General features: G+C 48.5%; 2 protein-coding genes across 3 annotated transcripts; both read left to right on the forward strand.

Moving 5' to 3' along the window:
- The first annotated feature begins 321 nt into the window (after positions 1–321).
- On the forward strand, positions 322–9,768 carry AMPD1 (adenosine monophosphate deaminase 1). 2 transcript variants are annotated; one of them, XM_026044186.1, is made up of 15 exons: positions 322–343; positions 3,343–3,517; positions 4,203–4,368; positions 5,334–5,496; positions 5,720–5,939; positions 6,303–6,432; positions 6,681–6,875; positions 7,070–7,201; positions 7,300–7,463; positions 7,596–7,722; positions 8,170–8,333; positions 8,567–8,687; positions 9,128–9,301; positions 9,424–9,534; positions 9,613–9,768. In XM_026044186.1, exons 1-15 carry the CDS (start codon positions 322–324, stop codon positions 9,766–9,768), a joined length of 2,220 nt encoding a protein of 739 aa, XP_025899971.1. The 2 variants fall into 2 exon arrangements, with proteins under 2 accessions (XP_025899971.1, XP_025899970.1); XM_026044185.1 differs by lacking the exon at positions 322–343 and having other exon boundaries at positions 3,345–3,506; positions 4,186–4,368.
- A 1,954-nt stretch (positions 9,769–11,722) lies between these two features.
- On the forward strand, positions 11,723–25,907 carry DENND2C (DENN domain containing 2C). The gene is given in 20 exon segments (XM_026044204.1): positions 11,723–12,127; positions 12,539–12,637; positions 12,640–13,492; positions 14,425–14,573; positions 15,082–15,194; positions 15,537–15,704; positions 17,553–17,649; positions 18,364–18,408; positions 19,499–19,686; positions 20,454–20,563; positions 21,120–21,189; positions 21,528–21,605; positions 22,476–22,616; positions 22,956–23,104; positions 23,504–23,681; positions 24,043–24,084; positions 24,660–24,765; positions 24,892–25,131; positions 25,491–25,577; positions 25,876–25,907. Coding segments are annotated over 20 exon segments (3,081 nt in total). The 5' UTR covers positions 11,723–11,991.
- Positions 25,908–26,123: the final 216 nt, after the last annotated feature.

Consider the following 26,123-nt stretch of genomic DNA (forward strand, 5'->3'; position numbering starts at 1 on the left):
TCTTAGAAGAATACTTGATTCTGGACATAGAAATCTGTCTAGACAACAGTTGGAACTCCTTGACCATGAAAAGAAAGCCTAACTTGGGGAGAAAAAAAAAGTTAAACTTGAGCCCTGGCCTCACCTGTTTCACTGCAAGTGCTTGTGGCTGCACTTTAAATAGTCCTGCGGTTGAGCTCCCTTTTCCTTTTAGAGCAGTAGAGTCTTGTTACAGGGAAGGGGAAGCAATGAAACTGCTTGTAGGCTGCTGTGTGGCCAGTCGGCTGCTTGTCCCCTATTTTGGTAGGGTGTTACCTGTGGCTCTGCAAGCTTGCTGCAAAGATGTCACGAGTGAAAATTTCAGGTAGGTCTAAAAACCAGAAGTGAAGCAAGGAACCACAGAGGCTGCAGTCTAACGAGCCTGACCAGAGACTTGGATGGTGCAGGATCTTTGCAATCTAGGGGACTTAACTGGGTCATTGAGGGTTTCTCTTCCTGCTCATAGATGTTTTTAGAGGGTGCAGCAAGAAATGGCAGTATTGTTTAAATCTTATATTCTGCTTGTACTGAAAAACAATGTTGTTCCTCTTGTAGTATGATAATATAACTCAATGATTGTAGAAGAGATGAGAGAGATTTCAGGCATCTCTGAATAACCTGGCTGGACTCCTCAAAGCTGTAGTGTGCTGCAACTCAGGACATGGGGAACACAAGCTGGGCATCAGGAAAAAAAAGCCAGCCAGGCTTCACAGATGGGCACGTGGCTGCTATGAAGAATATCAACACTTAATAGGGCTGATATGAGCATGTCTAGGGGTTGCGATAGCTTGAAGCCTAGCCCTGCAATGTTAGGTGGGATTTGTTGACTTTCATGAGCGTAATTTTCATCTGTTACAAAAACGAAAGGTCAAACCAGACACTTCTGAAGCACAAGAGCATTCAAATGCCAGGAGAGCTTGCTCTGCAGGCTCGGCAGTGGGACGTCAGCAGATGGGGACTGATGGCTCTGCTCTGAATGGGGGGGCAGAGGAGAGAGGATGAGCAGCAGCCTCAGATGTTGGTGCCATCCTGTATCACCATCAGTGAAGAGCTGTGGACTGTGTCAGCTATACATTCCTATTAGTAAATAACTAGAGGTGTGCCAATAGTTGGCAGGCAGATGAAAGAGAAACTTGGCATCTTTCAAATGGCCATCCTTAAAACACGAATTATGGCAAGTCATAGACAAAACGGCAGAATGGCCCTGGTTCCCTGAGTCACTGAAATACTTGCTTTTTTCCTCAGGCAGGACAATGCTGTTCTGCCATCTTAATTTTGTTCCTGGGCTCTCTGATGGGCTTTCCTGTGTCCCTACCACTGGATATCGGTATAGGAAGAAACTTACCAAAACAAATGGGTCTGATTAGATAACTGCTTAGCCAGTGGTTGCCTGCAGTGTTGACTGGGGTGATGAATGTGGTTTCCCCAAAATGCTGTTCCTGGGCAGCTGCAGGGGAGCCTCCAGCCTCCCGTACGGCAGAAGCTGGATTATCTGAGCACCCTTAGAGACCTCAGGTTGGATTGGCTGAGGCGATGTCAGAGAACAGGCAGCACTGAGTTTTCATCTTTACATTGTACAGAGTGACTATTGCTTTTTTTTTTTTCCTTTTGTAATGTACGATTTTAGCTAAATTTTTACTTTCCTAATCCTTTATTTAAAAAAAAAAATGATGAGATGATATGCAAAAGGACTTAGAGTTTGAAGGACTGATCACATCTGTTTTTATTTTATTTCTGCTTTTTCTCAAACAGCAGAAGAGAAAAGTAAGTATTGTTGAACTTGAACTTATTACATGCTCTGCTTCATTACTGAGTGAACGTGATCATTGGAAACAGACAACAGTTCCATGATTATGGTGATATCCCAGTAGAAGATTGTACTGTTTCTGAGCATTTTCAGAGCATTTCTCAGCAGTGCCATCTGTGCCCCTCACTGTTTCATGCAGTGGTGCCAGCCTTTGGATCTTTTGATATATGAAGTTGTTATTTCTTAAATACTGTCCTAGCAGTCTGGAGCAAGTTTAAGGGATAAGCCTTGTTTAGAAAGATCTTTCCCTTGAGGATGGGAGAAAAACATTTGCAATTTCCTTCACACTTATTTATTTTTAAATAATTCAGGTCCACCCTAAAGTAATTTCTTTTGGATACATCCCATTCCTAGTAGATTCGATCCAGGAAGGGACAGGTACAATTTTGCATCTCCTTTTTTCAGGCTGGAGCTCCCAATATAATGCCCCTAACATCTTATTATTTATCATGCTTGCTGAGGCCTTATCTGTCAGCAGCAAACATTTTTACACAGACATCGGTCATCCCAAGTTCCTAACAGTGGTCAATCATGGGATAATGCAGAGAGTTGTGTTTTCTTTAAAAAGAATTGCTTGGAGCCTATTGATGATACAGCAGTTTTCCAACAACAGGCAACTTGTGTTGCTGAAATTCTAATTTTGGGACATTGCACTGCTGAGAAATGGAGCTGCAAGAATTTTAACATGTATTTACAGCTCAGCACAATCCCCTTTGCTTCAACTGTGGGAGAAGGAAGCCCTATGCTTCCCCTGTAACTTGCTGCTAGGACCTGGAAACTGCAAGTCCAAGGCTGCAGGGACAGACTGTTGTTTTTTTCCAGCAAGACCCTGTGGGAATGTAAATTGCATGTGTGCAGTGCTGCAAATGCCTTCCAGGTCTAACATGCTGCTGTCATGCACGTCAATCGTTTCCCCTTGGTTCCTTATTTGCTGACGGGTCCTGCCTGACATGTCAATGGCATGGTCCCCTGTGTCCGTCTGTCAGCATCAATTCTGTGCTTCATACTGAGCTGCTACCTACCTGCTCAGTTAGTGCCCATGAGCTGCTGTACACAGAGAAGCTTCCAGAAGATGTTCCCAAAAGAGCCCTTGGGTTTTTGGTTTGTGGTATTTTGCTGGCATTGTATGGCCTTTTAACAACACATTTTCTCTACTCTCTGCAACTCCAGGCAGCCTTGAGTTCCCAGAGGCTTTTGTGAAGCCATCTTAGTTGGTACCTTTGATGTTCTTCTAAGTGCCTGTCCTTTTGTGAGTCTCTGTGCTTCTCTTGGTCTATGGGCTGTGCTCGACTTCTTTGGTGTACTTGGAACATTGAAGCATGTTCCCAGCCTGCTGCATGCAGCACGGGCCCTGTAAGCTTGTTTCAAAGGTTGGAGGGTGCTCAGGACTTTCATGCAGAGTGGAGATGGAAATATCACAAGGAAAAGACAGCTGAGCTCTAAGCTGGGCATTAGGCACATGTTTCTCTTTGACTGGAAACTATGTGCCATTGTGACCTTGCACTCTTTCCTTGCAGAGATGGATGAGGCAATGCGGTCTTTCGCAGAGAAAGTCTTTGCCTCAGAGGTAAAAGATGAGGAGATCAGGCAGGAGATCTCGCCTTTTGATGTGGAAGAGGTCTGCCCTATCTCACGCCAGGAAATGAGAGCACACATGATGCATCAGGAGAGCCTCACCACAGCAGAAAAGCGGTGAGCAACAACCAGGGCGGCAGTGGGAAGAGAGAGTAGCGGTGTATGCTCCTCCTCAGCCATATCTAGAGAAAGCACAGTGAATGTAATTCAGGGCCTGTGGAAACAGCCCAACACACACAAAAAAGGATTAAATCTTCAGCAGTCCCAGGACATCTTCTGGGTGCTTCAGGGGTTCCTCTCCAGCTGTTCCCGCAGCCCACATGCAAAGATAGCCCTTACCTACCTGGGCATCAACAGCACAATGGCTGCAGGGTTGTTGGTGAGAAAGACAGAGCTCTTCCTCTGGAAAGATGTGACTTCCAAAGACCATGTTGGAAAGTCTGTGGCTACTTTTTCTGCTGTGGCCTCTGCTCTGGGCTGTTCCGATCCCCACAGCTCTTGAAACCATTTGTTAACCATAGTTGAAGAGAGCTGCCCAGTGTGCTGGTGGATTCAGTTCCTTTAGCCTTTGTTGTTTCCCTTGGTAAGTTCTGACTCCGTGTGGACAAAGGGGGTTGTGTCTAGCCCTGCAGAGGCAGGACAACAAGGTGAGGAGTATGAAGTGTTCAGACAGCGAGTACAATGCTGCACAGAGCGGAGTAGGTGCTGAGTGTAGCCTGGCACTGAGTAGCTTGGGTAATAGGTTGGTTTTAGCGTGGCAGGGGAGGCAGGGCTGTTTGCCTGAGGCTTTCCTGCCTCGCAGGAAGAAGCACCTGCTCCGTCTGAAGACGATTGCCCTGGCTGTCCCTCTGGCTCACAAGACAGCGACCAGACTGTCCACTATTGACGAGGTCATCTCCACCTCCCCGCTATACCAGGCTGTGCCTGACTTCCAGCGGGTGCAGATCACAGGCGACTACGCCTCCGGGGTAGGTCCCGGCGCGGCTGTGGGCCTACCAGCGCTGAGGAAGCATGCACCTCCTCCAGCTCCTGCTTGCCCCAGGGCCCAGCGTTACCAGCACCTGCACAGCGCGGCACAAGTGGGCCACAAGGCACAGTGGGGAAAGCTCCGTCTCCCAGCCCAGGCTGCACCTAGTGGTGCCCTGTTGCATCCGTGGAGGGCTGTGAGCTGAATGTCTTAGTAGGAGTCTCTGGGGAGCTGCGTGCTTTCCAGGGATTCTCTGGATCGGGCAGAGGAGGAGAGGACAGAGCGGGCTGTGCTCATTCTGTCACCGCCTGCTTCTGTCTGCACACCGCCTTGTGTCCGAGACCTGCACGTGCCGTGCCCACTCCTCCCACTCTCCCATCTTCCGCCATGGCCTGCAGTGCTCATGGGCTTGTGAGACGCTGCATGGCAGAGGAGCAATTAGGAGAAACTGGCATTCCCTCCATACACAGGCACCTTGCTTCTGTTGGGACTTCAGCTAGCTGCAATGCTGCATGGTACTCTCCCATGCCGCCCCAGTTTGACCTTTCTGGGCAGCTCCCAGCACCTGTCTGTGCAATAAATCAAAAATTCTTGATGTACTGGGTCTATGTATGCTGTGGGTCCTGCTTCAGTTTCAGCCTGCACTCCAGAAATAGTTGCTCATGTTCTCTTCTGGCCTGGCTTCCATTTCACTGCCAACTACAGCCTACGGTGGGGAATGCAAGGGGAGATGACAGCTGGGATCCATTTGTTCTGACTTCAGGAACTTCCCTCTGCCTTGGCCAAGGCTCAGCTCATTATCCCCTCTTTGCCCTGCTCAGTCCAAGCAGTGGGAGGGAGGTGATAGGGAGGTTTCTGTCTCCCTGTAAGCAGAGTTACATCTCTCTGCATCCTGGTCTGCCAAGGTCTCTCTTAGGTGGCTAGGATACATTTGTGTGGTTGCATTCAGCAACAACTCTCTTGCAGGTGACAGTTGAAGACTTCGAACTTGTCTGCAAGGGTCTGTACCGTGCCCTGTGCATCCGGGAGAAATACATGGAAAAGTCTGTGCAGAGATTCCCCAGGACTCCATCTCAGTACCTGCGCGCTATTGAAGGCGAGGTCTGGAAGGCGAGTGATGCTGGTCCAGGTATGTCCAGGCACCTGGAGAGTCTTTCTCCAGTCTCATCATAGGGCAGGCAGGGGTCAGAAACGGATTGTGGAGGTGCTGTGCAGGGGAGCCGCTTAGCCAGGCGTCCTCTTCACTATCAGTGTGGGGCTGTCCCTGCGCTCTGCCTGGGCTGGAGAAGCACAGCCAGCTTGTGTGGGACAGCGAGCAGCCTGTGCTTCAAGGTACTCACCCTTTGGTTCAGTGTTTACCCCACCAGTGAAGGAGGGACAGGATCCCTTTGCAACTGAAGATCTGGAGGAAGACCTGGGGTACCATGTTCACATGAAGGATGGAGTAGTTTATATCTACAATGACAAGGCAGCAGCTGACAGAAATGAGCCAAAGGACCTTCCCTACCCTAACCTCGAGCACTTTGTGGATGACATGAACTTTCTCTTGGCCTTGATTGCACAGGGACCCGTGTAAGTGCCCAACTCTGTTCTGCTGGACGCAGGTGAACAGGCCTGCATGACCTGGCAGAGAGAAGACCTGGGGAAGTCAGGGTTGCCCTCTTCTCTTTCTGGGGGGAGGGAGAAGCCCAGTTGTCAACCATTCCATCTGGCCTGAGCAAAGGAAGTTTGGGGGGTTGGAGACCCTCCATGCATGCAGGCTGCCACCTGGTCAAAGTCTTCCTATTCAGCTTTACGGTGGAGCCCACAGAAGCAGGCATCCAGGCCACAGCAAAGTGAGAACCTGTGACTCGTGTGAAAGCTGCATTCCCACATGTGACTGTCCCTGTGCCTCTGTAAGATGCCTAGTGACAGCTCTATACTTTCCTTTACTAGTAAGACCTACACTCACCGGCGCCTGAAGTTCCTCTCATCCAAGTTCCAGGTACATGAGATGCTGAATGAGATGGAGGAAATTAAAGAGCTGAAGAACAATCCCCACCGGGACTTCTATAACTGCCGGAAGGTAAATGTCAGGGCTCACAGCTCTGACACTCTGGAGCCAGGCTGTCTTTGCGCCTGCCCCCTGCAGAACGTGGCACCTTCGTCATTCCTGCTTATGGGAAGAGCCTATCTGGGCTGCTTTTGGCCTATGCCCACACTCAGACGTGATCCCCACACCATTCACACAGGCTCACCCAGGGGGCTGCTGGTATATCTTTGGCACCAAATCATTCCATCTCAAAGCTGAATTATTATTCCTTTTGTTTTCAGGTAGACACGCACATCCATGCTGCAGCTTGCATGAACCAGAAGCACCTTCTGCGCTTCATCAAAAAGTCCTATCGTGTGGATGCTGACAGGGTTGTTTATGATACCAAGGGCAAGCAGCTCACTCTGAAACAGCTTTTCCAGCAGCTCAGTCTGCACCCCTATGATCTGACAGTGGATTCCCTGGATGTCCATGCTGTAAGTGGTAGGAGACCTACCCACACCCCGTCTAAGCATGGTGCTTCCCCTCCTGGGCACACTGCCTGTGTTGGAGTTTGTGTGTCAGACTGTAGCGATTCTTGTCTTTCCCATTCTGGAGTGTTGCATCCCTGCTGCTACCCTTGGACCCAGTGTGGGTTTGCAGTGTTTGTCCCTGAACCTCTGCCCTCCAGGGGCGGCAGACGTTTCAGCGCTTCGACAAGTTCAATGCCAAGTACAACCCTGTGGGTGCCAGTGAGCTGCGTGACCTCTACCTGAAGACAGAGAATGCTATCAATGGCGAGTACTTTGCTACCATCATCAAGGTGAAAGTACAGAGGAGGGGGAGCAGCTGTGCTATGGAGCTGTAGTGCCCCAGGGGCTGGAGGGTCTCTGTGCTCCCCTCCGCTCCTTTATCTTGCAGGAAGTTGGCTCTGATCTGGAGGATGCCAAGTACCAGCACGCAGAGCCTCGACTCTCAATTTATGGGCGCTCAGCTGAGGAGTGGTCCAAGCTGGCCAGTTGGTTCAACAAACATCGCGTTTATTCCCCTAACATGAAGTGGATGATCCAGATACCCAGAATTTAGTACGTGCTCTGGATCTGGGAAAGCGCTCTCTCTTATAGCATGCTTTGGCTGATTCTTTTTTCTGCGGTGGTTATGGGGAAAGTGGGCCATGTTGTTCCTCTACTAGGTCTAATTGCTGTCTCTGTCCACAGTGATGTCTTCAGGTCTAAAAAGTTCCTCCCACACTTCGGGAAAATGCTGGAAAACATCTTCGTTCCTGTGTTTGAGGCAACTGTCAATCCTCAAACCCACAAAGAGCTGAGTGTCTTTCTACGCCACGTGAGTGTCGCCTGATGAGGCAGTCAGGGTGTGGTGAGCAGTGATGTTCCTGTTGCACATGACCACAGTGTTGCTGTGACACGGGAAATGCCAGAGGTGGCCTTGTGGCCCTGCTGCCACGTGCTGGGAGGAGGAAGCTGCCCAGAGGAGGCAGGTTCTGCGAGCTCAGCTGCCGTGGGTTTGTGAGAAATGCTATCCGTTTGCCTCCTGGAGAGGTAGTTGGTGCAGAATTTATTGCTCTCTATTTTTTGCCCTGCTTGGAGTTTCCCATAGAGTAAAGACTACCTGCTTGGCCCTTGCTGTGCTTGTGGCTGAGGCAGGGGCACAGGCAATGGCCAAACTATGGAAGCTGTGTTGGTGAGGGTGAGCCGCCCTACCTGAGGATGTTGAGGTGGGGAACTTTGGGAGACAGCTTTTATATTTTTTTTCTGTTGTTGTGCCAAGCAGATTACTGGCTTTGACAGTGTGGATGATGAATCCAAGCACAGCGGACACATGTTCTCCACCAAAAGTCCAAAGCCAGAGCAGTGGACCAGTGAGAAGAACCCATCCTACACCTACTATGTGTACTATATGTATGCCAACATTCTGGTGCTTAACAATCTACGCAGGTGAGGCCCAAGATTTTCTCAGAGACCTCTCTTACAGCTGGTAGGAGTGGGGGCTGCCTCACAAGTTGCCTTGGCTATTTGATTGGTGTGGAAGAACTGAGGCCCTACTTGCTCTGCCACGAAGGTGGCTTGGACTGGAGTGAACACCTTGGGGCTTGAGGCAGGAGGTCTTGAACTGCATGCCATGCACCGCTGTTGCCTGCCTGCTCTGAGCGGCTCTTCCATGTGCCTAGGCAACGTGGTATGAACACCTTCCTCTTCCGACCACACTGTGGGGAAGCTGGGGCTGTCACACATCTGCTCGCAGCCTTCATGACAGCAGATAATATCTCACATGGCCTCAACCTCAAGAAGGTGAGTGAAGTAGCTTGCAAGGGAGCAGCCCAGGAGTGGCGGTGATGAACTGTCCACATCCAGCCTCCACTGGAGCTGACAGTTATTTGGGCCTTGCTTTAGACTGACACTTGACGGGCAGATGTTACGCAACTCCCTGGGTTTCCCTAGGCATGTCTGGGGCTGTAGCCAGGAAGTGTGTCGGGATTTTCCACTGCTTCAGCCTGACAGCCTTTGGCTAGGTTGTGATCACTGGAGTCAGCTGAGGTCCCGAATCAGACAGATCTGAACTTGCTCGGCCTCTTTTGCTCCACATAGGCCCTGAGGGACCAGTAGCCTGCCAGTCTTGCCAGATAGCAGCTCTATGCACCAGTGATGGGATCTGGGCTGGTCTCGGCCCCAGGAATGGTGGGGGGCACAGCAGCTTTATGCCTAGCCTGACAGCTCTGCTCTCCTTTCAGAGCCCGGTGTTGCAGTATCTGTACTTCCTTGCCCAAATTCCCATTGCTATGTCCCCGCTCAGCAATAACAGCCTCTTTCTGGAGTATGCAAAGAACCCCTTGCTGGACTTCCACCAGAAAGGTCTCATGGTGTCCCTTTCTACCGACGACCCCATGCAGTTCCACTACACCAAGGTATGGCTCAGGGCATGGCCGGGGGCCAGGAGCACTGGGGCTTTGTAGGCGGGCAGCATTTGCAGCGGGTGCAGCGCGCCAGGAACTCTCGGGCAGCGGGGCGGCATGCTGCGTCCTTCCAGGAGCCACTCATGGAGGAGTACGCCATTGCGGCCCAGGTCTTCAAGCTGACCACCTGCGACATGTGCGAGATCGCCCGCAACAGTGTCCTGCAGTGCGGCCTCTCCCACCAGGTAGGGAGGCAGCTCGGGCGGCAGGGCCGCTGGGCAGGCTCTGCGGCACAAGGCATGCCATGCTCCCATCTCCACCAGGAAAAAGCACGGTTCCTGGGCGAGAACTACCAAGAGGAAGGACCACATGGCAACGACATTCGCAAGACCAACGTGGCCCAGATCCGCATGGCCTATCGCTATGAGACCTGGTGCTACGAGCTCAACCTCATCGCCGAGGGCCTGAAGAGCGACTAGGGCCGGGGGGGGCGGGGAATGGGGAGCCGGCGCCGGACAGGGCTGCCTGGGCCGCAGCCACCGCGCAGTAAAACCAGGACCCTGAGCCTGAGCCTGAGCCTGAGCCTGACCCTGAGCAGCCCGCTGCTGCTGCCGCGCCGGGGCGTGGCCCTGTGCTGGGGCGTGGCCCTGTGCTGGGGCGTGGCCCTGTGCTAAGGGGGTGGCGCCGAGCACCTGGACGGGGCGCTGTGCTGGGGGGTGGGACCGAGCGTTGGGGCGTGGCCCTGTGTTGGAGCGGGGCCCTGCGATGAGGGCGGGGCCGAGCGTCGGGGCGTGGCCCTGTGCCGGGGGCGGGGTGGAGTACTGGGGCGGGGCCCTGCGCTGGGGGGAGGGGCCTAGCGTCTGGGAGGGACTTTCTGCTGGGGGCGGGGCCGCGATTCGAGGAGGGGCGGGGTCGAGCACGGCGGGAAAGGGCGGGACCGTGGCCTGAGTGAGGGCTGCGTCGCCCAATGGGCGGTGTCTCCGGTCGGGCAGGACGCCACGAGCGGCGCCGCTGTTGGGGCTGGAGTCGGGCGGTGGCAGCGGGTGAGGTAGGCGGGTGCGGGTCCGTCTGGCCAGCGCTGCCCCGTTAGCCTGGGCTTGGTGCTGCGGGGGCGGGAGCGGCGCTGTGCGGCGGGGGAACCTGCCGCTGTGACCGGCCGCTGTGACCGACCGGCCGCAGGGGCCGAGGCGGAGGAAGCGCTCGGCTGCTCCGACCCCTCGATGAGTCGCGGCCTCGGGTCCCGCTGCGCACCGGCCTTCGCGGCAGGCGCTCCCCCGCAGCCCGCGGCGCCGTGGGCGGCCGCGCTGCCGTGCCCGGGTTGCGCGGATGTGGCCTGCGAGGGGCCGCTCTCTTCTTCTCGTCCGTCCCGCCGCCCGCGCTGAGAGCGGCTGCTGCCTGAGGTGGCGGCCCCCCTGCCGGCCTCGACGGGGGCGGGATCAGGACGGGACGGGCAGCAGGAATCGCAGTCCCCGGAGCGGCGCCTCTCGAGGAGGCTGCAGCCCGTCCACTGCAGCAGCAGAGGGGGGTGACGACTGTGACCTGCGCGTGGGAGGGGGCGGAGGGGAGAAGTGCGTGGCTCTCGGGGCCTGCTCGCAGCCCAGGATGTCAGGGTCCAGCTCCTGGAGCGCCTGCCTGGCCTTCAGCGCAGCCCTGGATGCAGGAGGCCTCCCAGAAAAGCAGCGAGTGCTGCAGGGGCCCGGCGGCACGCAGAGCTCCACGCTGGCAGGCAGGCGGCTGTGGGGCAGGAACCACGCTGGCTGCATCGGCGGAGCCAGGACTGCGGCTGTGGCAGGAGCCTGGCTCCCTCGCAGCACCGCGCTGGCCTGTGGCCCTATCACAGGCTCAATGCCAGGCTGCTGACCAGCCTGGGCTGCCTTAGCTGACCCCGTGCTGCGAGGTCCTTTTGGGGCCTGCCCATGTGTCACTTCTGCAGGTCTTGTGCCTCAAAAGATCTGTGAGGGAGTGAAGATGCCTGGTCTTGGGCCGGCTCACGGAGGCTGCCTCCCTGTGCAGAGGCTGCCCTTTGTGAGCTTGTGCTTCAGGCCCTCTGGAACAGCTGTTGTTGCTGCACACCCGCTGCAACAGTTTTGGGAGCGCGGAGAGCTGCTTTCCTATCTGCTAATGAGGGCCGCACAGAAGGGCTAAGGGAGGATGGCTCTGCCCTGGCCCGGCGTGTTTGGAAACAAGGCTATTAATAAATAACAGAGGGGAGGGGGCCCTGTGCTTGTGTGGTGTGGAGTGGGGTCTCGCTGTGGGGCAGGAGCACTGCAGCCCCATGAGGCCTTTGTGTGGGGCTGCAGTTCTGTGTGTGATGTCGCATTCTCACCCTTGGTCTCTTCCTGCCTCCCGCAGGGGATGTCATCAGTGCTGTTCTGCTTGCTTGTCCCTCACCTGCATCCTGTTCCTGGCTGCTGTGGAGCAGGGCTCTGTGTCGCAGATGCAGTGTCACGTGTGCGGGATAGCTTGTCCTCGCTTCTCCAGAGGTGCTGCTGGCGGTGCTGTGCTGGCGGGGAAGCCTTTCTTGCTGCAGGACTACTGGGATGACTATTTGCTCTGTCCCCTACTTGATGCATTGGAGGAGTTCCAAACAACACGGCTTCGGTTTGGTCCCATTCTGCCTGGAGTGGGAGAAGTCTTAGCATTTCTTTAGAGCTCTTACTGCCCTGCTGACCTGGATACAGGGCTGCTTTCCTCTTGAGCAAATGATCTTAACAGAGTTTCCTCCATTGGCTGGCCTCTCTTGTATGTCTTTTAATACTTCTTCTGGCTTACAACCACAGGCTGGGCTCCACTGCACTCAGGTGTTCCTGTTGGCAAATTTGGGTCAAGTTTTGGCAGGTATAACATCAAACAGGTTTTTACTTGTGTTCCATAGCAGGGAGAGTGTTTCTGGAGGGAGGAGTACTAGTGGGAGAAGGGCTGTTGGGATACCGGGTTGCAGTGTCCCTGTCTCATTAAGTGACTTTCCTAATCTTGCGCCCTGGGAATCTGTGTTTGTGCTTTCTTCCCAATGTGGTGTTTTCTTTCTTTGATTTTTTAAATTATTTTTTTATTTATAGTATTTTAGCCAGCTCTGTTTCCAGATATGTACTATAGAAGGAGGCTTTGTAGGGAGCAAACTCTGGAACTTGGTCTTAAATGTGTGATGTGGGGAGCAGTGCTCTTCAGCAGTTGCCTGAGTGCAGCCAGGACCTCTCGGTGATGCATTTGTTCAGGAGTGGAGCTGATGGTTGTTTTCTCTGTCCACAGGCTGTGCTAGGAGGCAGTCCTTTCAGGGCTGGGCTGATATCCAAGTGCTCTTGGACAACATTGGATGCTTTGGGATCTCATGCCAACCTGATGTGTGCAGGGCAAAGCTGGAGATGGGCTGTTTGTAAGCGCACTGGCACTTGCCATGTTCCCAGCAGGAACCGTGGACAGCAGTTTCTCCCGCTCTGCCGTGCAGACCCTCTCACGGAGCCACTGCCGCAACATCAAGCAGAAGATCTCCCAGTGGGAGGGGAGGTTGGGAGGGCGCTCCAGCAGGGAGAAGCAACAGCTGAAGGACTTTGGGGTAAAGTATGATCCAGGCTGTGATGCTCTACCTAAAGTGAAGCCCAAGTATACAGAGATGGGCAAAAACACTGGATCTGAAGATCCAAAAAGCCTGGGCTTGGACTTCAGGGAAAATACAAGGAGACACTTGCAAACTGATGACTGTGGTGACCTTCGGCACTGTGCATGCAGCCTGGTTTCGCAGGCGAAGGAGAATGGAAACTGTCAAGCAGGCCTCTTGCAGTCAGAGGAGACACTGCCCCCAGATGACTTCTGCACCTCACAAGAGTTGTGGAGGAGAGTAGATCCCCTTCCACCTGACAGAGTCCTGGCACTGCCCTCGGATCTTCAGAGGATGCAAGAGAGCTGTGACTCCATGGAAAAAGCACTTAAAGCCACGAGGGTGGCCTCTTGCTGCAGGGCAGAGAGGAGCTTGGAAAACTTTCACTTGGAGGCTGAGGGACAAGAGGTGGAGCCAGCAGCTGTCCCACCACCCAAGCCCCGAAGAACCTTCTGCTATCTTTCAGAAAAGCACCTTAGCAGCCACAGCCATGCCAGTGGTAGAAAGGAAACTGCCCTGCAAAATATCTGTGGAGGAGACTTGGTGCCATCCTCTCACAGTCCTGAGAAGAGAAGAGTGTGCAGAAGGATCAGAGGAAGAACCCAGAGGTATGTTGATTTAGATCTCTGGTATGAAACATGTTTCCTTAAATCAGTTTCTAGATAAGTCCACACAACCTGCTTGCCATGATATCCTTGTGGAGGTGCTGGTACTGATGATACCTCTGTTGATGGAAGATGATATTTCTGGATGCAACTGACCCCTTTACATCACCGTGAATGCTCTTCTTTTTCTGCTGAAAGTCTTTCAAAGAAGGTTAAAAGTCTTTCAAACAAGCCTTAGTCCCACACATTAAAAGGAGTTAAGTAGGAAACTTGCTGGCCCCGGGAAGAGGGCTGCCACCTCCTTGTGAATTTCAGAATGACCTCTGGGGACTGTGTTGTGGTTGTTTGCTTGTTGCTTATAGTTTGGGGCTATCAGTAGTGGGTGGCCACTGCTGCAGTAGGTTTAGCTGTTCTCCCTCTTGCCTGTAGGTCACTGTCACAGAGTAATAACTGTCTGAGCTAGTTCGATGCTAGTCCTACAAGCAAATGAGCTGTTTAGGGCAGCTGTGCTGGAGAGGAGTGTGAATGTTATAGGTGGAGCTAGGACTCCTGAATCCTTACACCACCTTCAGTGATGGCAAAGGGTGCAGCAAAAAAGCACAAATAACGATGGGCTAAATTCCATCTAAGTGTTTTATGACCTGTATGGCATTGTTTTGGATTGAAGGCCAAAACCTATTGTGGGTTCCTGCCTCTGTGACAGGATGAGGATTGCCTTACCTGTGCAAATGTGCTTGGTCGTTGAGTCTCCAACTCCATTTCTTTTTCATTGAAAGACCCCCGAGGTTAAGGGAGCAAAATCTGACCGAAAATCAATGAGTCCAGAGTGGTGCATCCGTGGCCCCAAGGAGGGCCATAGTCTGTGCAGACCAGAGACAGTAACTCGCTGGTACATACAGGTGCCTTTAGAAGACATTGTGCTGGTTTTCCTCCAGGAAATCTTTTGAGTTCGAGGACATCCAGGGATTCTGCAAGCGAAAGGTAGCCACCAGCTCCCACAAACTTCAGGAAGAGATAGAAGGCACCACAGGATCCAGGCTTTTCTATACACAGTCAGAAGACAACATCTGTGAGGACATTATCTGTATGTACCTGTGCTTCTCGGGGACGCACTCACTTTATTTGGTAGCAAACTTCTGGGGGAAATAGGTGTGAGAGTGACAATGCATTGAGGACCGTCCATCTCTAAGGTCTTCCTATCTAGGGTTACTTGTTAATATTAACAGCTATGTATGTGTGAACACATTGGTTTAGCTCACTAGAACAGGCATGCATTAAACTGTTTTTTCCATGCTCTGCTGGTGTGCTGCATAAAGCTGTGTGGAAACACTGACAAAATCTGCTGCTTTGCAATGGAACTTTTTCCGTGCAGTGCTGGAAGTGGTGTGGTGAATCCCTGTACAGCTTTCCTAGATGATAAGAGTGATTTAGAAGCATCTTTGGTGGAAACTTAATCCATCATACTACAGGTTTCTCTCCAGACCTGTCCAAGCTTGCCAGCAAACCATGCAGACACTCCATACTCATATGCCTTGCAAGAATGCAAGGATTTATCTCCTTTCATAAGTCCCCTCTCCAATGCTTTTTTCCAGGTCCTGTGAAAGAAAATCCCTATGAAAATATCAGAGTGCTGCCTTTACCTCTGTGGAAGATCCCATCTGTCTGGAGGTTGCCACCTTCCCAGAGTACCATTAGGGCTCCCAAGGTAGGGTGAAGGGTTAAATTGTCATGTTTTCACAGCAAGTCATCCTCACAAGAGGGGTTATTCTGTGTTTTCTTTTGCCTCAATGTCATGTCTTTCCTTAATATGAATTATTTACTATTAATGTAAATGGTAATGAACAGCCAGGACAGTGGCAGTTGATTAAGCTGTTAAGAATCAAACAGATGGGAAAAAGAAAGTGTTGCTAAGATGTCTGAATGTCGGAGGGTTGGCTTGGTAGAACAGGAGGTAACAGGAAACTCTTATAATCTCACACCTCTGACTTGTGAACTGGGATCAAAACTTAATTCTATGCTTGACCAGCTATTCTGATTGTGCTTTTAGCAGCTCTCCAAGCCTCCCTTTCTCAGTCGTAAGACTCTGGAGCTAAAGCCTTCCCAGACACGTTCACAAAGGAAGATGTTGAAGGACATAACACTGCCTGTCACGCTGAACGAGTGGAAGCTGTTTGGAGTAGCAGAAGCTGCTAGCAGGAGAAAGAATTTGCCCTGGGTGAGATTTAAGCATGAAAACTTATTTCTTGATAGCATTTCAAACTCTTGCTATTTTATCTGATACCCTGCAAGAGCTTTGTAAGTGGTCTTGGAGCTGAGTGTCTGGCAGGTGATTGCTGCTCATCACTGCTGCATATATAGACAGATGACCCTGGTCAAACCATTTCCCCTCCCAGTAGCAGGCTGCCCCATGGATGGGACAGCTGCAAAATACAGTTCAGATGTTAAGTATTTTAGAACAACAAAGATCTTTTATATGTAATTTTAAACAAATGGCAGAGGTGAGGAATCAGGAAGGGTGCGGCAACTTTATAAAAATATTGTGACAGAATATCTTGCTTTTGGGGAGGGGAAAACAAAACATTCCCCAAAAAACAAATTATTCCAAAAATCTGGTAACAATTTACAAGCAGAAAGCACACATTATTCTCTCTGCTTATAAACTGAGCCAAGATTGTTAGAGAGACTCAGAAAAAGTTTGGAGTCCTAAAAGAAAAAAAATTATCGCACAAGAAGCATCTTACTACCTTGAACACACATGATACTTTTACTGGTGACTCAAGTGTGCAAAAAATCAGAACAGAAATTGAAAATCTGTAGGTAAAAGTAGATAGCAGAGGAGGAGGATGGCTGGTTTTGCAATAAAGAACTTCGTGGTGGCCTGTTCTGTCTGGACAGAATATTGTGAGAAATAGAAGTGACGAGAAGAGCTTATGCCTGGTTTGCTGAGCTTTGAGATAAATGCTTGAACTGAAAAACAGGTTCTCTTGTTGGATATCTATCTTTGTGTGCATTATTTGTGGTGACAAATGACTAGGCCCCACCCTGCTACATTCAGTGGGATCATTAATGAATTCTTGAGACAAGAATGAACTTGACCTGCTCACTGCATTTAAAGTAAATCCTTCCACTAAGTGAGGTGATAGCATTCTTCGACGTGTAGAATCAAGAAGCTGCCACAGTCTGTATATTTGGCAGCTCAGAGTGGGAGTCTGGAGAGGTCTGGAACAGGAGTAGTGGAAAATGGTGACTTTGGCTTTCAGGACGTGGGAGGAGGGTTAGCAGCATTCACCTCAGGTATCTAAATGCAGACACTTCTCCTAAGTCTGTAACTTAGCCTGCTTTGGGCTATGTTGTTTTGCATGCTTTTTCTGTGGCGTTCCTGCAGTGTTGGAACATTTCTGTGTCCTACTGGCATTTCTCACCCATACAATCTGAGAGTGTGATCTGTTCATTTTAGCAAACTAGCTTGAATCAAGGACTGTGCTCAGTGCAGCCTTGTTCTGTGCCTAGCATTGTGCTTTGGAGAACTTACCGTAGCTATCTGACATCCATCTGCAGCAACAAGTTTGAAAAAACAAGCTTCAGGCTATGCTGAAAGAACTCTGATTTCTCTGGGCTTGGAAAGAACTGAGATGCCTGTGGGTATGTGCAGTTCAGAATCCATTGCAGAGGAAATTTTATATTCTTACACGTCCTCTTGTACTTGGCTTCCATAACAGAAAACTGAGATCTGATGCTAGGCACTTTGCCATTACTTCTATCTGTTTGGTAAGTGAAATATATAAACTTCCAGAATGTATGTGTAGTTTGGTGTCAGCTCTGAATTATGCTAAAAGTAATGTTTCTCTTGTAGCAGAAGTTCTGTGCTTATTCATTATCCAGTGAGCTGTGCTAAAAGCACTCCAGCCAGAAGCCTTTGAGCTAGGACTTCATCTGCCTTTTTGCAAAGTGCTGTGGTACTGGATGATAGCTGTAGGGATTTTCTCTTTGTTTGTGCTTTTCTGTTGGTTCTTGTGCCCATTTTGGGCCCTCTTTTAACCTGTGCTTCTGGTTTGCATTTCAGCTTGTACTGAAAATACAGGAGATCTTTGATTCTAAGTGTGGAAAGAAGAGAGTGAAGTTGCTCAGTCCCAGTGGGAAAGAAGTTCCTCCAATGAAAGGTATAGAGGACTCTTGCACCATTCTCTCTGTTACCCACTTGTTGAACAGCACAATATCCCTGTATCTTGGAGTATTGCTGATATGCCAGGTACTACCACCTCATGCTGATCTGACTTAGCAGTGCTGAACCTTATGTCTTGCATGACTGGAATAGTCTTTCAGCACTGTTAGGATTGGGAATACCTGCGTAATGCTTTTAAAAGTGGAAGATCCCACTGTTGTCTGAATCTGGAGAAAAAGAGTAGTTGTTAAAAGTGCCTTTTTTTTTTTTTTCCAAAACAAAACAAAGCAAGCCCACCAAAACCATTTCCATGCAAACCACTCTGCATGCTCTACTAATCTCTTCTGTGCTTCTAAACTGATATCTTTGTGTTCTGGTTTTCTACTATAGTTATTATATTACATTAAGCAATGCTGTTGGCTTTCCTAACAGCATCAAATAACGACTTGGTTTCTGTTCTTGGCCAGGGTTTGGCTGACTGGGAAGATGAATCACTACAAACAGTGACTTCAAATCAACTCCACTTTTTGAAATTTATGTTGTAGCATGTTTGCCAGTAATAGTTGTTCTTTGCTGATACTTAAGAGTGGAATAGATCAGCCGCCCTGTGTGATGTTGGCTTGATGAGTCTGACATTCTTTGTCTTTCCCAACTTGGGTGTTGCCCATCTTTCTTCTGCGTGGCTAGTAAGTGAACGTTATGTGCGTTTCAGGTGAAACCAGTGGGAATGAAAGCAATACAGAAAATTGGCCAAAAGGTGAGTGAATCACAGGGGCTGGTCCTGTCCTTACAGCACTATTTATTTGGCTACAGTTGGAATAAGCACGTTAAATAGTTGTGGCTTCTGCTGTGACAGAAGAAGGGAAAACCTGACAGACCAGGGCTGGGAGCTGTTGCTTGACAAACTGGCCACTTATTTCTGCCACTTACTTTGAGCCCTTCAGGTTTTATGCTACTCACCTGCTAGTGGCTAAAGCATGTTTTAAAGCATGTTTTAAAGCATTTTTGAATTAGTAGAGTCATGCTTACCAAAGTATATCTTGCAATGAATTCTCCGAGGATTACCTTTGCTGCTAACACTTGATGTCATTCCCTCTGCCCCTGCTACTTCTCTTATTATTATTATAATATTCTCTTATTATTATAATATTCTCTTATTATTATAATATTCTCTTATAATAATAATTATAATTATAAAGATGCATGCAAAATGCCTTAGCTTGGAGGTGATTAAGTTAATTTTTTAAGTGTTAAGAAAAGGATGTTAGTGTTAATAAAGGATGAATATTCAAAAATAGAGGGAATTGAGCCACTGTCTGGTTTTAATGGTAGTTTCCAGAATGTGTCACGGTGCCTGAGCCACAAGGATTTCTTAAGTCAGAGTGTTGCTTGTGCTTGTGAGTGAGTCAAGACATCTGAACTCAGAGGGTTCCTGACCAGGAAGCTGCCTCTCTTGAATGCCCATGCTGCACTATGGAGTAGCTGCCTGAAGCCTGGCAGCATTACTGAGCTGATGAGGCTGGCTGCCTTCTCTTAGCCTTTCCTCGTTGTTACCACTGCATTGCTGGAGGTCCATGGAAGGAATGTTGGGAGAGCCGCAAAATGCTGTCGGGCAAAAGGAGCTGCAGAACTGCTGCAGTGCAGCACCCTTGTGCCTGTAAGAGCTCTGTGCTTGAGGAGCTGACTGGGAAGCCTCATTCCCATGAGGTGGGACAGTGCTGTGAGGTTAGGCAAATGCACCCATCTCTTTTGCTCCTTCCAAAAGTAATGACAGTTCCTCTTCTGAGAGTTGTGGCTGTATGGCAATAGTAGATGCTATCTGGCTTTAGGTTTGTCCTTGCCTTCAGGTCAACACAGGTGCCTGCTGCAGGTGCAGTCAAGTTGGAAGAAGAACGCACACTACCAAACATTGGAGAGGGATTTGATAGAACTCCAGGAGCAGCAGCTATTTGAGCTATTTGTGGTGGTGTCACTGCACAAGAAGGCATCAGAGATGACATACACACCACAGATCATACAGCAGTTTCCCAGCAAGGTAGGAGTTGCATGGAAGCCTCCCCATACGACACATTCAGTAACTGCTCATTTTCTTTTCCCTTCCTGAGCTCTGTATTAATAGAACTGGCCTACTGGATTTGGAATTTGAAGCATTTTGCTCTGTTACAGATCTAATGCATAGTCTTGGACAAGTTGTTAGATGCTTTTCTTGACAGGTATTTATACCATAGGGAAACCATATTGTAAGGTTTAGGAAGTCCCAACAACTTGGTGCCTTCAGAAACACTGTCCTTGCAGAGGAAGGAAATTGGATTTGTAGCAGAAAGAATATCTAATCTCAACTTTTCACACGAGAAACACTTTTCTATCAAAAGATAGAGCAGATAAAAGCTTCTGTGCCTGATTCTTTGCTTGTAACTGAGAAATAAAAGGTGCATTGCTTAAGGGACATGAATTTAAAATGTCAGAAGTGTTTTGAGGAGACAGTGCATTTCCAGGAGTGACCCTGCTGTTAAAAGTACTGCAGTCTTTCCTTTCTCCTTACAGCGTGCCTGCTAGTAATCATTTAGCTGACAAGCTGTCCTAGGCAAGTGTGAATTGATCTTGTTACCCAAGTACTGACTGAATCCTTTCCTGTCTTGGCAGTAGGAGGGATGAAGCTGCTGTTCAGAAATAATTGGGCAACAGATGGGTTATGGACCTTGGCCACTATAAACAATAATTTGTCTTAATAATTTAAACAATAATGGCTGCAGCCAGGCACCATGCTTCAGTGATTTTAAAATGCTTATGTTACCCCTCCAGCCTGAACATCCCATGAGACAGTCAAAGGATACTGAAGAGAGGCTAAAGGTCATTCCCAAATTCTGCTTTCCAGATCCCAAAGACTGGTTTCCTACCTCAGACCTTAAAAGGTAGAGTTATTTTTGAGTACTCGTGCGCTGTGGGGGCCATGCTGGGGGCTTAGGTATGTGCCAGTTCCCTGGACAAAAGGAACTGTAGCTAGTGCAGGGAAAAATGGAAGAGACTAAGCCCAAGGCTGCTATGATAGGGGAAGATGGGATAAGGTGGAGGCAGAAGTGCTGCTTCTGCCCAAGCAACAGCTTTTTCATTTAGAATAGGAAGTCTGTAACTTCTGTTCAAGACAGCCCCTGGGAATTATGTTACTGCTTGGAAAAATGCTGAAGCAGTTGGGAAGGAGGAGAGCTACAGGTAGATGAGGGTTGGTGCCCTGAAGAACTGGCAGGACACCAACTGCCCTGTTGGTTCAGGGCAGAACCAACAGGATAGTTGTACTTCCACAGAATGGAGGGTGAAGAACCCAGCTACTCATAGCAGGCATCTCTACTGTGACCAGAAAGAGAATGGCTTCTAGTCTGTGTGGTGCATGAATCTTGCTTTGTCCATCAGTCTCTTGTCTTCATCTAAACTGCATGGTGAATTTGACCCTGACTGTTCTTTGGCCCTCAGTGAAACATTTTCTTTTGTGTTGACGGGTGAGGATGGCAGCCGCTGGTTTGGGTACTGCAAGAAGCTCCTGGTAAGCATCTCTGTTAGAGGGAGAGTAAAGAATCCATTGATTAAGAGAAACATTCACAGTCAAGTGAGGATGGGAGTGGGGAATGATTTCCCGTGTAGGCTGTGTAGTACTGCTATTACCAACCTTAAATGCATAAGGGCAGGAGTATGGTGATACCCAGCAATAAAGCGAAGTAGATTCTGGGCACGAAAGGCAGCTCCTGGAATTTCTCACGAATCTCTAAAGTCAGAGGTGTAGAGGGAACTACAGCAGAAGGAATTCTGTAAGCCAGCTACCTGTAGGTGTTAGGTTCTTCATTGCATCCTGGTTCTCAGTGTAAGTGTTCTGTTGCCTTTCAGCCAGAAGGGAAAGGAAAACGCCTTCCGGAAGTATACTGCATTGTCAGCCATCTAGGCTGCTTCAACCTTTTCTCTAAGGTGAGGTGGGGAGAGCCTGTTACTTCCTATCAGACATGGGTATCCAACCAGCAAGCTCCAGCAAGTAACTGGATGCTGTTGTCCAGTCTAAAATTGCTCAACAATTATGACATACATTCCAGCAGCATGCTTCCTTGCTGTCTTTTCTTTGGCTGGGCAAATTACGTGATACTGGTTCTGAGAAGACTTGTCAGCTGGTATATGGAAGATTATTCCTCCAGCAATTTGGTTTGGCACCGGTATCACTGGTGTGGAGACTCTTAATCTACTTCTCCCATGACTTGAGGAATTAAAACAAACAAATAAGCAAGCAAACCCTAAAACTCTTTAAGAGGAGAAAGCAAGCTATTTCTTCTACTGCCATGGGAGAGTAGATAAAGAGGTAAATAATGGGAAAGCCTGTTACACTGTTACATAAGCTATTGCGGAAGACTGTAGAAGACAAACTCATGATGAGTGCTGCTTTCTAACTGTTGCAGCACTGAATTTATAGAGCTGTATTTCAAAAAGGCTTTCTGGGAAGGAGAATGGGGTCTTGTTAAAGGATAAGACATAAGAACTATTCCTCAACTAGTTGTGAAAATTTGATTAACAAATATAACATACATTTACATTTTCTTGTAGTAGCAGGGGACAAGACTTGAGAAACTACAAGGTATAGTCATAGGTATCTATTTTTAGTTGTAGGTATCTATTCTGCCATTGATTTTTTTCAGATCTTTGAGGGATCCCAAGCAAGGGGGTAGAAGGCTGTGGGTCCATATTGCACCCTTCATATGTAGCTACCAAATGGGACAATGTAACATCAAATCATATCTTGTGTAGCTTGCGAGCAGGCACAGAACCACTGTCTGATTCATCTTCTTGCAGATTTTAGATGAAGTGGAGAAGAGACGAGATATGTCACCAGCCCTAGTGTACCCATTTATGCACAGTGTCATGGAGGCACCTTTCCCTGCTCCTGGACGTACTATTACTGTGAAGAGTTTCCTGCCAGGAGCAGGAAATGAGGTAACTGAAAGCAGGGCTGGCTTTTCTTTGCTTGTGGTCTCTTGGGGATTAGTGACACTCTGCAAACTGCACTCTACAGTGGTGCTAGTTGTAAGTAATTAATGCCAAAATTACTTCCTAAACTTTCAACAGAGGCTGCCAGAAAACCGGCCTCCTGCAGAAGCATACTGCAATAGAAGTGATTCTCTGATTCTTTTTTTTTTAGAGAAGAGCTGTTTGAGTCCTTTGTGATGATCTGAACTGACCAAGCTGCTTGGTTCCTACATATGAGGATCCATCAGTTTGCTTTCCAGACGCATCCTTTTCATCCAGAGCCCTGCATCTCTGCTTTTCTCTCAGGTTATGGAACTCTGCCGTCCACTGGATTCTCGCCTTGAACATGTGGACTTCGAGTGCCTGTTTAAGTGTTTAAGTGTCTCTCACATGATTCGTGTCTTTGCCTCTCTCCTGCTGGAAAGGAGGGTGATCTTGGTTGCTGACAATTTAAGGTGAAAAGAGTCCAAGTGACTACTCTTTCTGAGGAATGTTGGGTTTTCTTCTGTGTTTGAGCTTGTTTTGTATGCAAGCTTGTCTAACTTTCTGTAAATAGTTACAGCTATTTAAGAGCTTTTTGCATATTCTCCGTATAGCATATGCATGCTGAGAATTTGGAGTATCCTGTTTACCAAAGAGGAGACAAGGGCTCCTTGTCTCCTGTTACCTCACCTATTTAACCCTTTCGTGTGGGTTGATGCCCTTAGTTCTACATAACTGACTTAAAAAGTAGATGCATGGGGTTTCTGCTGTTGTATAAAAATGCATGTAAAATTTTGATTTTCATGAGCATTTCTAAGATATGTAGCTCAGTGTTGAATACTGTCCATTCTGTGCTTCTCTTACCTTTTTAGCACTCTGTCCAAATGTGGCCATGCTGCAGTGGCAATGCTTTATCCCTTTTCTTGGCAACACACATACATACCAGTCCTTCCTGCTTCCATGATTGATATTGCCTGCTCTCCGACCCCATTCTTAATTGGCATTCTCTCCTGCTCATTACCACAGCTTCAGGACCTGCCCATAGAAGAGGTGAGAGTTGGGAAAAAGAAAAATGGGAGAAACAGTTACAGTCATATGCGGCTAACTTCTGTGAAAGAAATTGTGGATGCTTTTTTAAATGTGAAGTCTTAAATTATTCTGAGACCATTGATGAGCTGCCAGATGCATATCAGGCCATTTCATTATTATCCAAGTGACTCTTCTTAGAGACAGGATGCAGTTATGTAAAACCTGTGGAGTCCATGTGTGAAATCCCATGCCACTGGGAATATTAAAAAAGTAATGTGTTTTAGTTTTTGTTTTTTCCTCTCTCTGTGTGTTTGGAGGATGGATGGATACTTTCAGCATATCAAAAGTGCAAGAGTTAATGTGTTTGCACATCTTTCCCCAGGTACTGATCGTTGATCTTTGTGCTGACCGGTTTTTGCAAGAGGTAAGTGAAGCAGCAGTGTCAGCCAGGACACTATACGTGACTCTATACTCTATACTAAACTGGTATTTGTATGTAGACTGAGGGGAGCCATGTTAATGTTGAAGACAAGCTACTGCAATTCTCTAAAAGTATTAGTAATTCAGGAGGATATTTGCATCTCCTTTCCCTTGCCTTATGGTTTTATTTTGTGTTGCAGCCTGCAACTGGAGAAAGGTATTTAAGGATCATTTTTCACCATAATGTTGTGACTTAGCATCTTTTTTTGAGCACACTTTTCTTCTAGTGTGTTTTGTTACTGGTGTATCAAGCATGTAGCATACATTATTATGTGTTGGAAATCTGTGCATGTGACTACTACTGCTCTGGGAGGTGCTGAGAAAAAGTTTTTCATTGTTGTGACTACAAGACAAATGCAGTATCTTCAACATACTCCATATCAAATCAGTTTCCCTCTGAATGTTTCAGGTGTGTCACAAGCTTTTCTCATCAGTTTTTTCTCATCAGTTCACAGCGAGAAGTTTCTGTTGATGACAAAAATGGCCAGGAAGGCATGTTTTTGTTTTATCTTTCTTTAGGTATCAGATGAGGATGAGATCCTGCCTCATAAGCTCCAGGCTGCACTTGTACAAATCTTGGAGGAACGAAATGAAATCCTGTCTCAGGAGCAGAGTAGCACACAAGGTACTTGTACAGAAAAGTTGATACAGAGACTATGTATGTATGATAGATGATATGACTTCCTCAGAAGAGGACTGTCCAAAATGATGAATGTAGAGAGAAATGACTGTTCTGTTATACGTTTCACAGGCGATATGTCTCTTAACTCCCTGGTCTCTGAAGCTTTTGTGCAGTTCTTTGTGGAGATTGTTGGACACTACTCTCTACACATGAATGTCACAGAAAAAGGGGAGCGCATGTTTCAGTGGGAGTTGTTCCGAAAATCTCATATGTCACGTAATGTGCGGCATTTCCTGCACTTATTCATGGAAACACAGATGTTTGCAGGGTTCATACAAGATCGAGAGCTGAGAAAGAGCACGGTCAAAGGTGAGTTTTAATATTAACTTCTAATTTTGTAAAGTGAGTGTTTGCTTTTCCAAATATCTCATCATTTTGGCTCTTCAGAAGCCTTCTGTCCTGACAGGTTACTTTGGCACCCTGGCAGATGGATCAGACATGGCATAAAGGAATGGCAATAGCTTCCAGGCAATGGCAATAGCTTCCACGCAATGCCTGCTAATGACTCCTCTGAATGCATCTTGTTAAGCAAAGAATTTTTGTGTATCTGTCTCCTCTAGGCTCAGTCCTGCAGCTGTTCTAGGCATGATTTTCCTTTTCATAACTCTGTTAATGACTTGGGGTGCCCCATGCTAAGGGAATGGCTGAGTGCTATTTTTCTTCTTCAGGTCTTTTTGAGATCCGTGCCTTGGAGTATTTGGAAAGTGTTCCAGAGATTGAGCCAAGAGGAATGAGCAAAATCTTCCGGAGTCTTGGTAAAAGAGGCAGCTTTGTTTTTCATTGTTTCTTATAAATAGGGCTATTGAACAAATAATTACAATGCAAAAGAGTGCACACTCTGCCCCCATGCTCTTTGACCTATCTTACCTCTATTGAGCACTTTCTAAAATATATTTTTTAAAAACTTATATTTTTATAATTTTATAGAAGTTACAATTAATACTATAATGTGTATACTGCATCTATCAATAACATCGATATTTATAAAGCTGTCCCCCAGTGCACTGCCGTCCCTAGGCTCCCATGCTAACCTACAATGCGTTTTCTCTTCAGGAAGCAAAATGCGTTTTCTTCAGAGGAAATGAGGGCGGCGGCGCGGGTGGAGCTGCGGGGCGGCTCCTGGCGCTGCGTTTCCTCAATAACAACTTCCTCACACACCACCGCTTGCTGCCTCTCTGTTACCGTCCGTGCGCACGTCCCGTCCCCGCTGCGGCCCGTGTGCTTCCCCGTCCCGCGGGCCCCGCCCCGCCCTCGGCTTCCGGCGGGGCGCGGCGCGAGGGGCGGGGCGCGGCGCGAGGGGC

The sequence above is a fragment of the Nothoprocta perdicaria genome, unplaced genomic scaffold (genome assembly GCF_003342845.1).
Source record: "Nothoprocta perdicaria isolate Ctin4 unplaced genomic scaffold, notPer1 scaffold_353, whole genome shotgun sequence".
NCBI classification, from domain to species: Eukaryota; Metazoa; Chordata; class Aves; order Tinamiformes; family Tinamidae; genus Nothoprocta; species Nothoprocta perdicaria.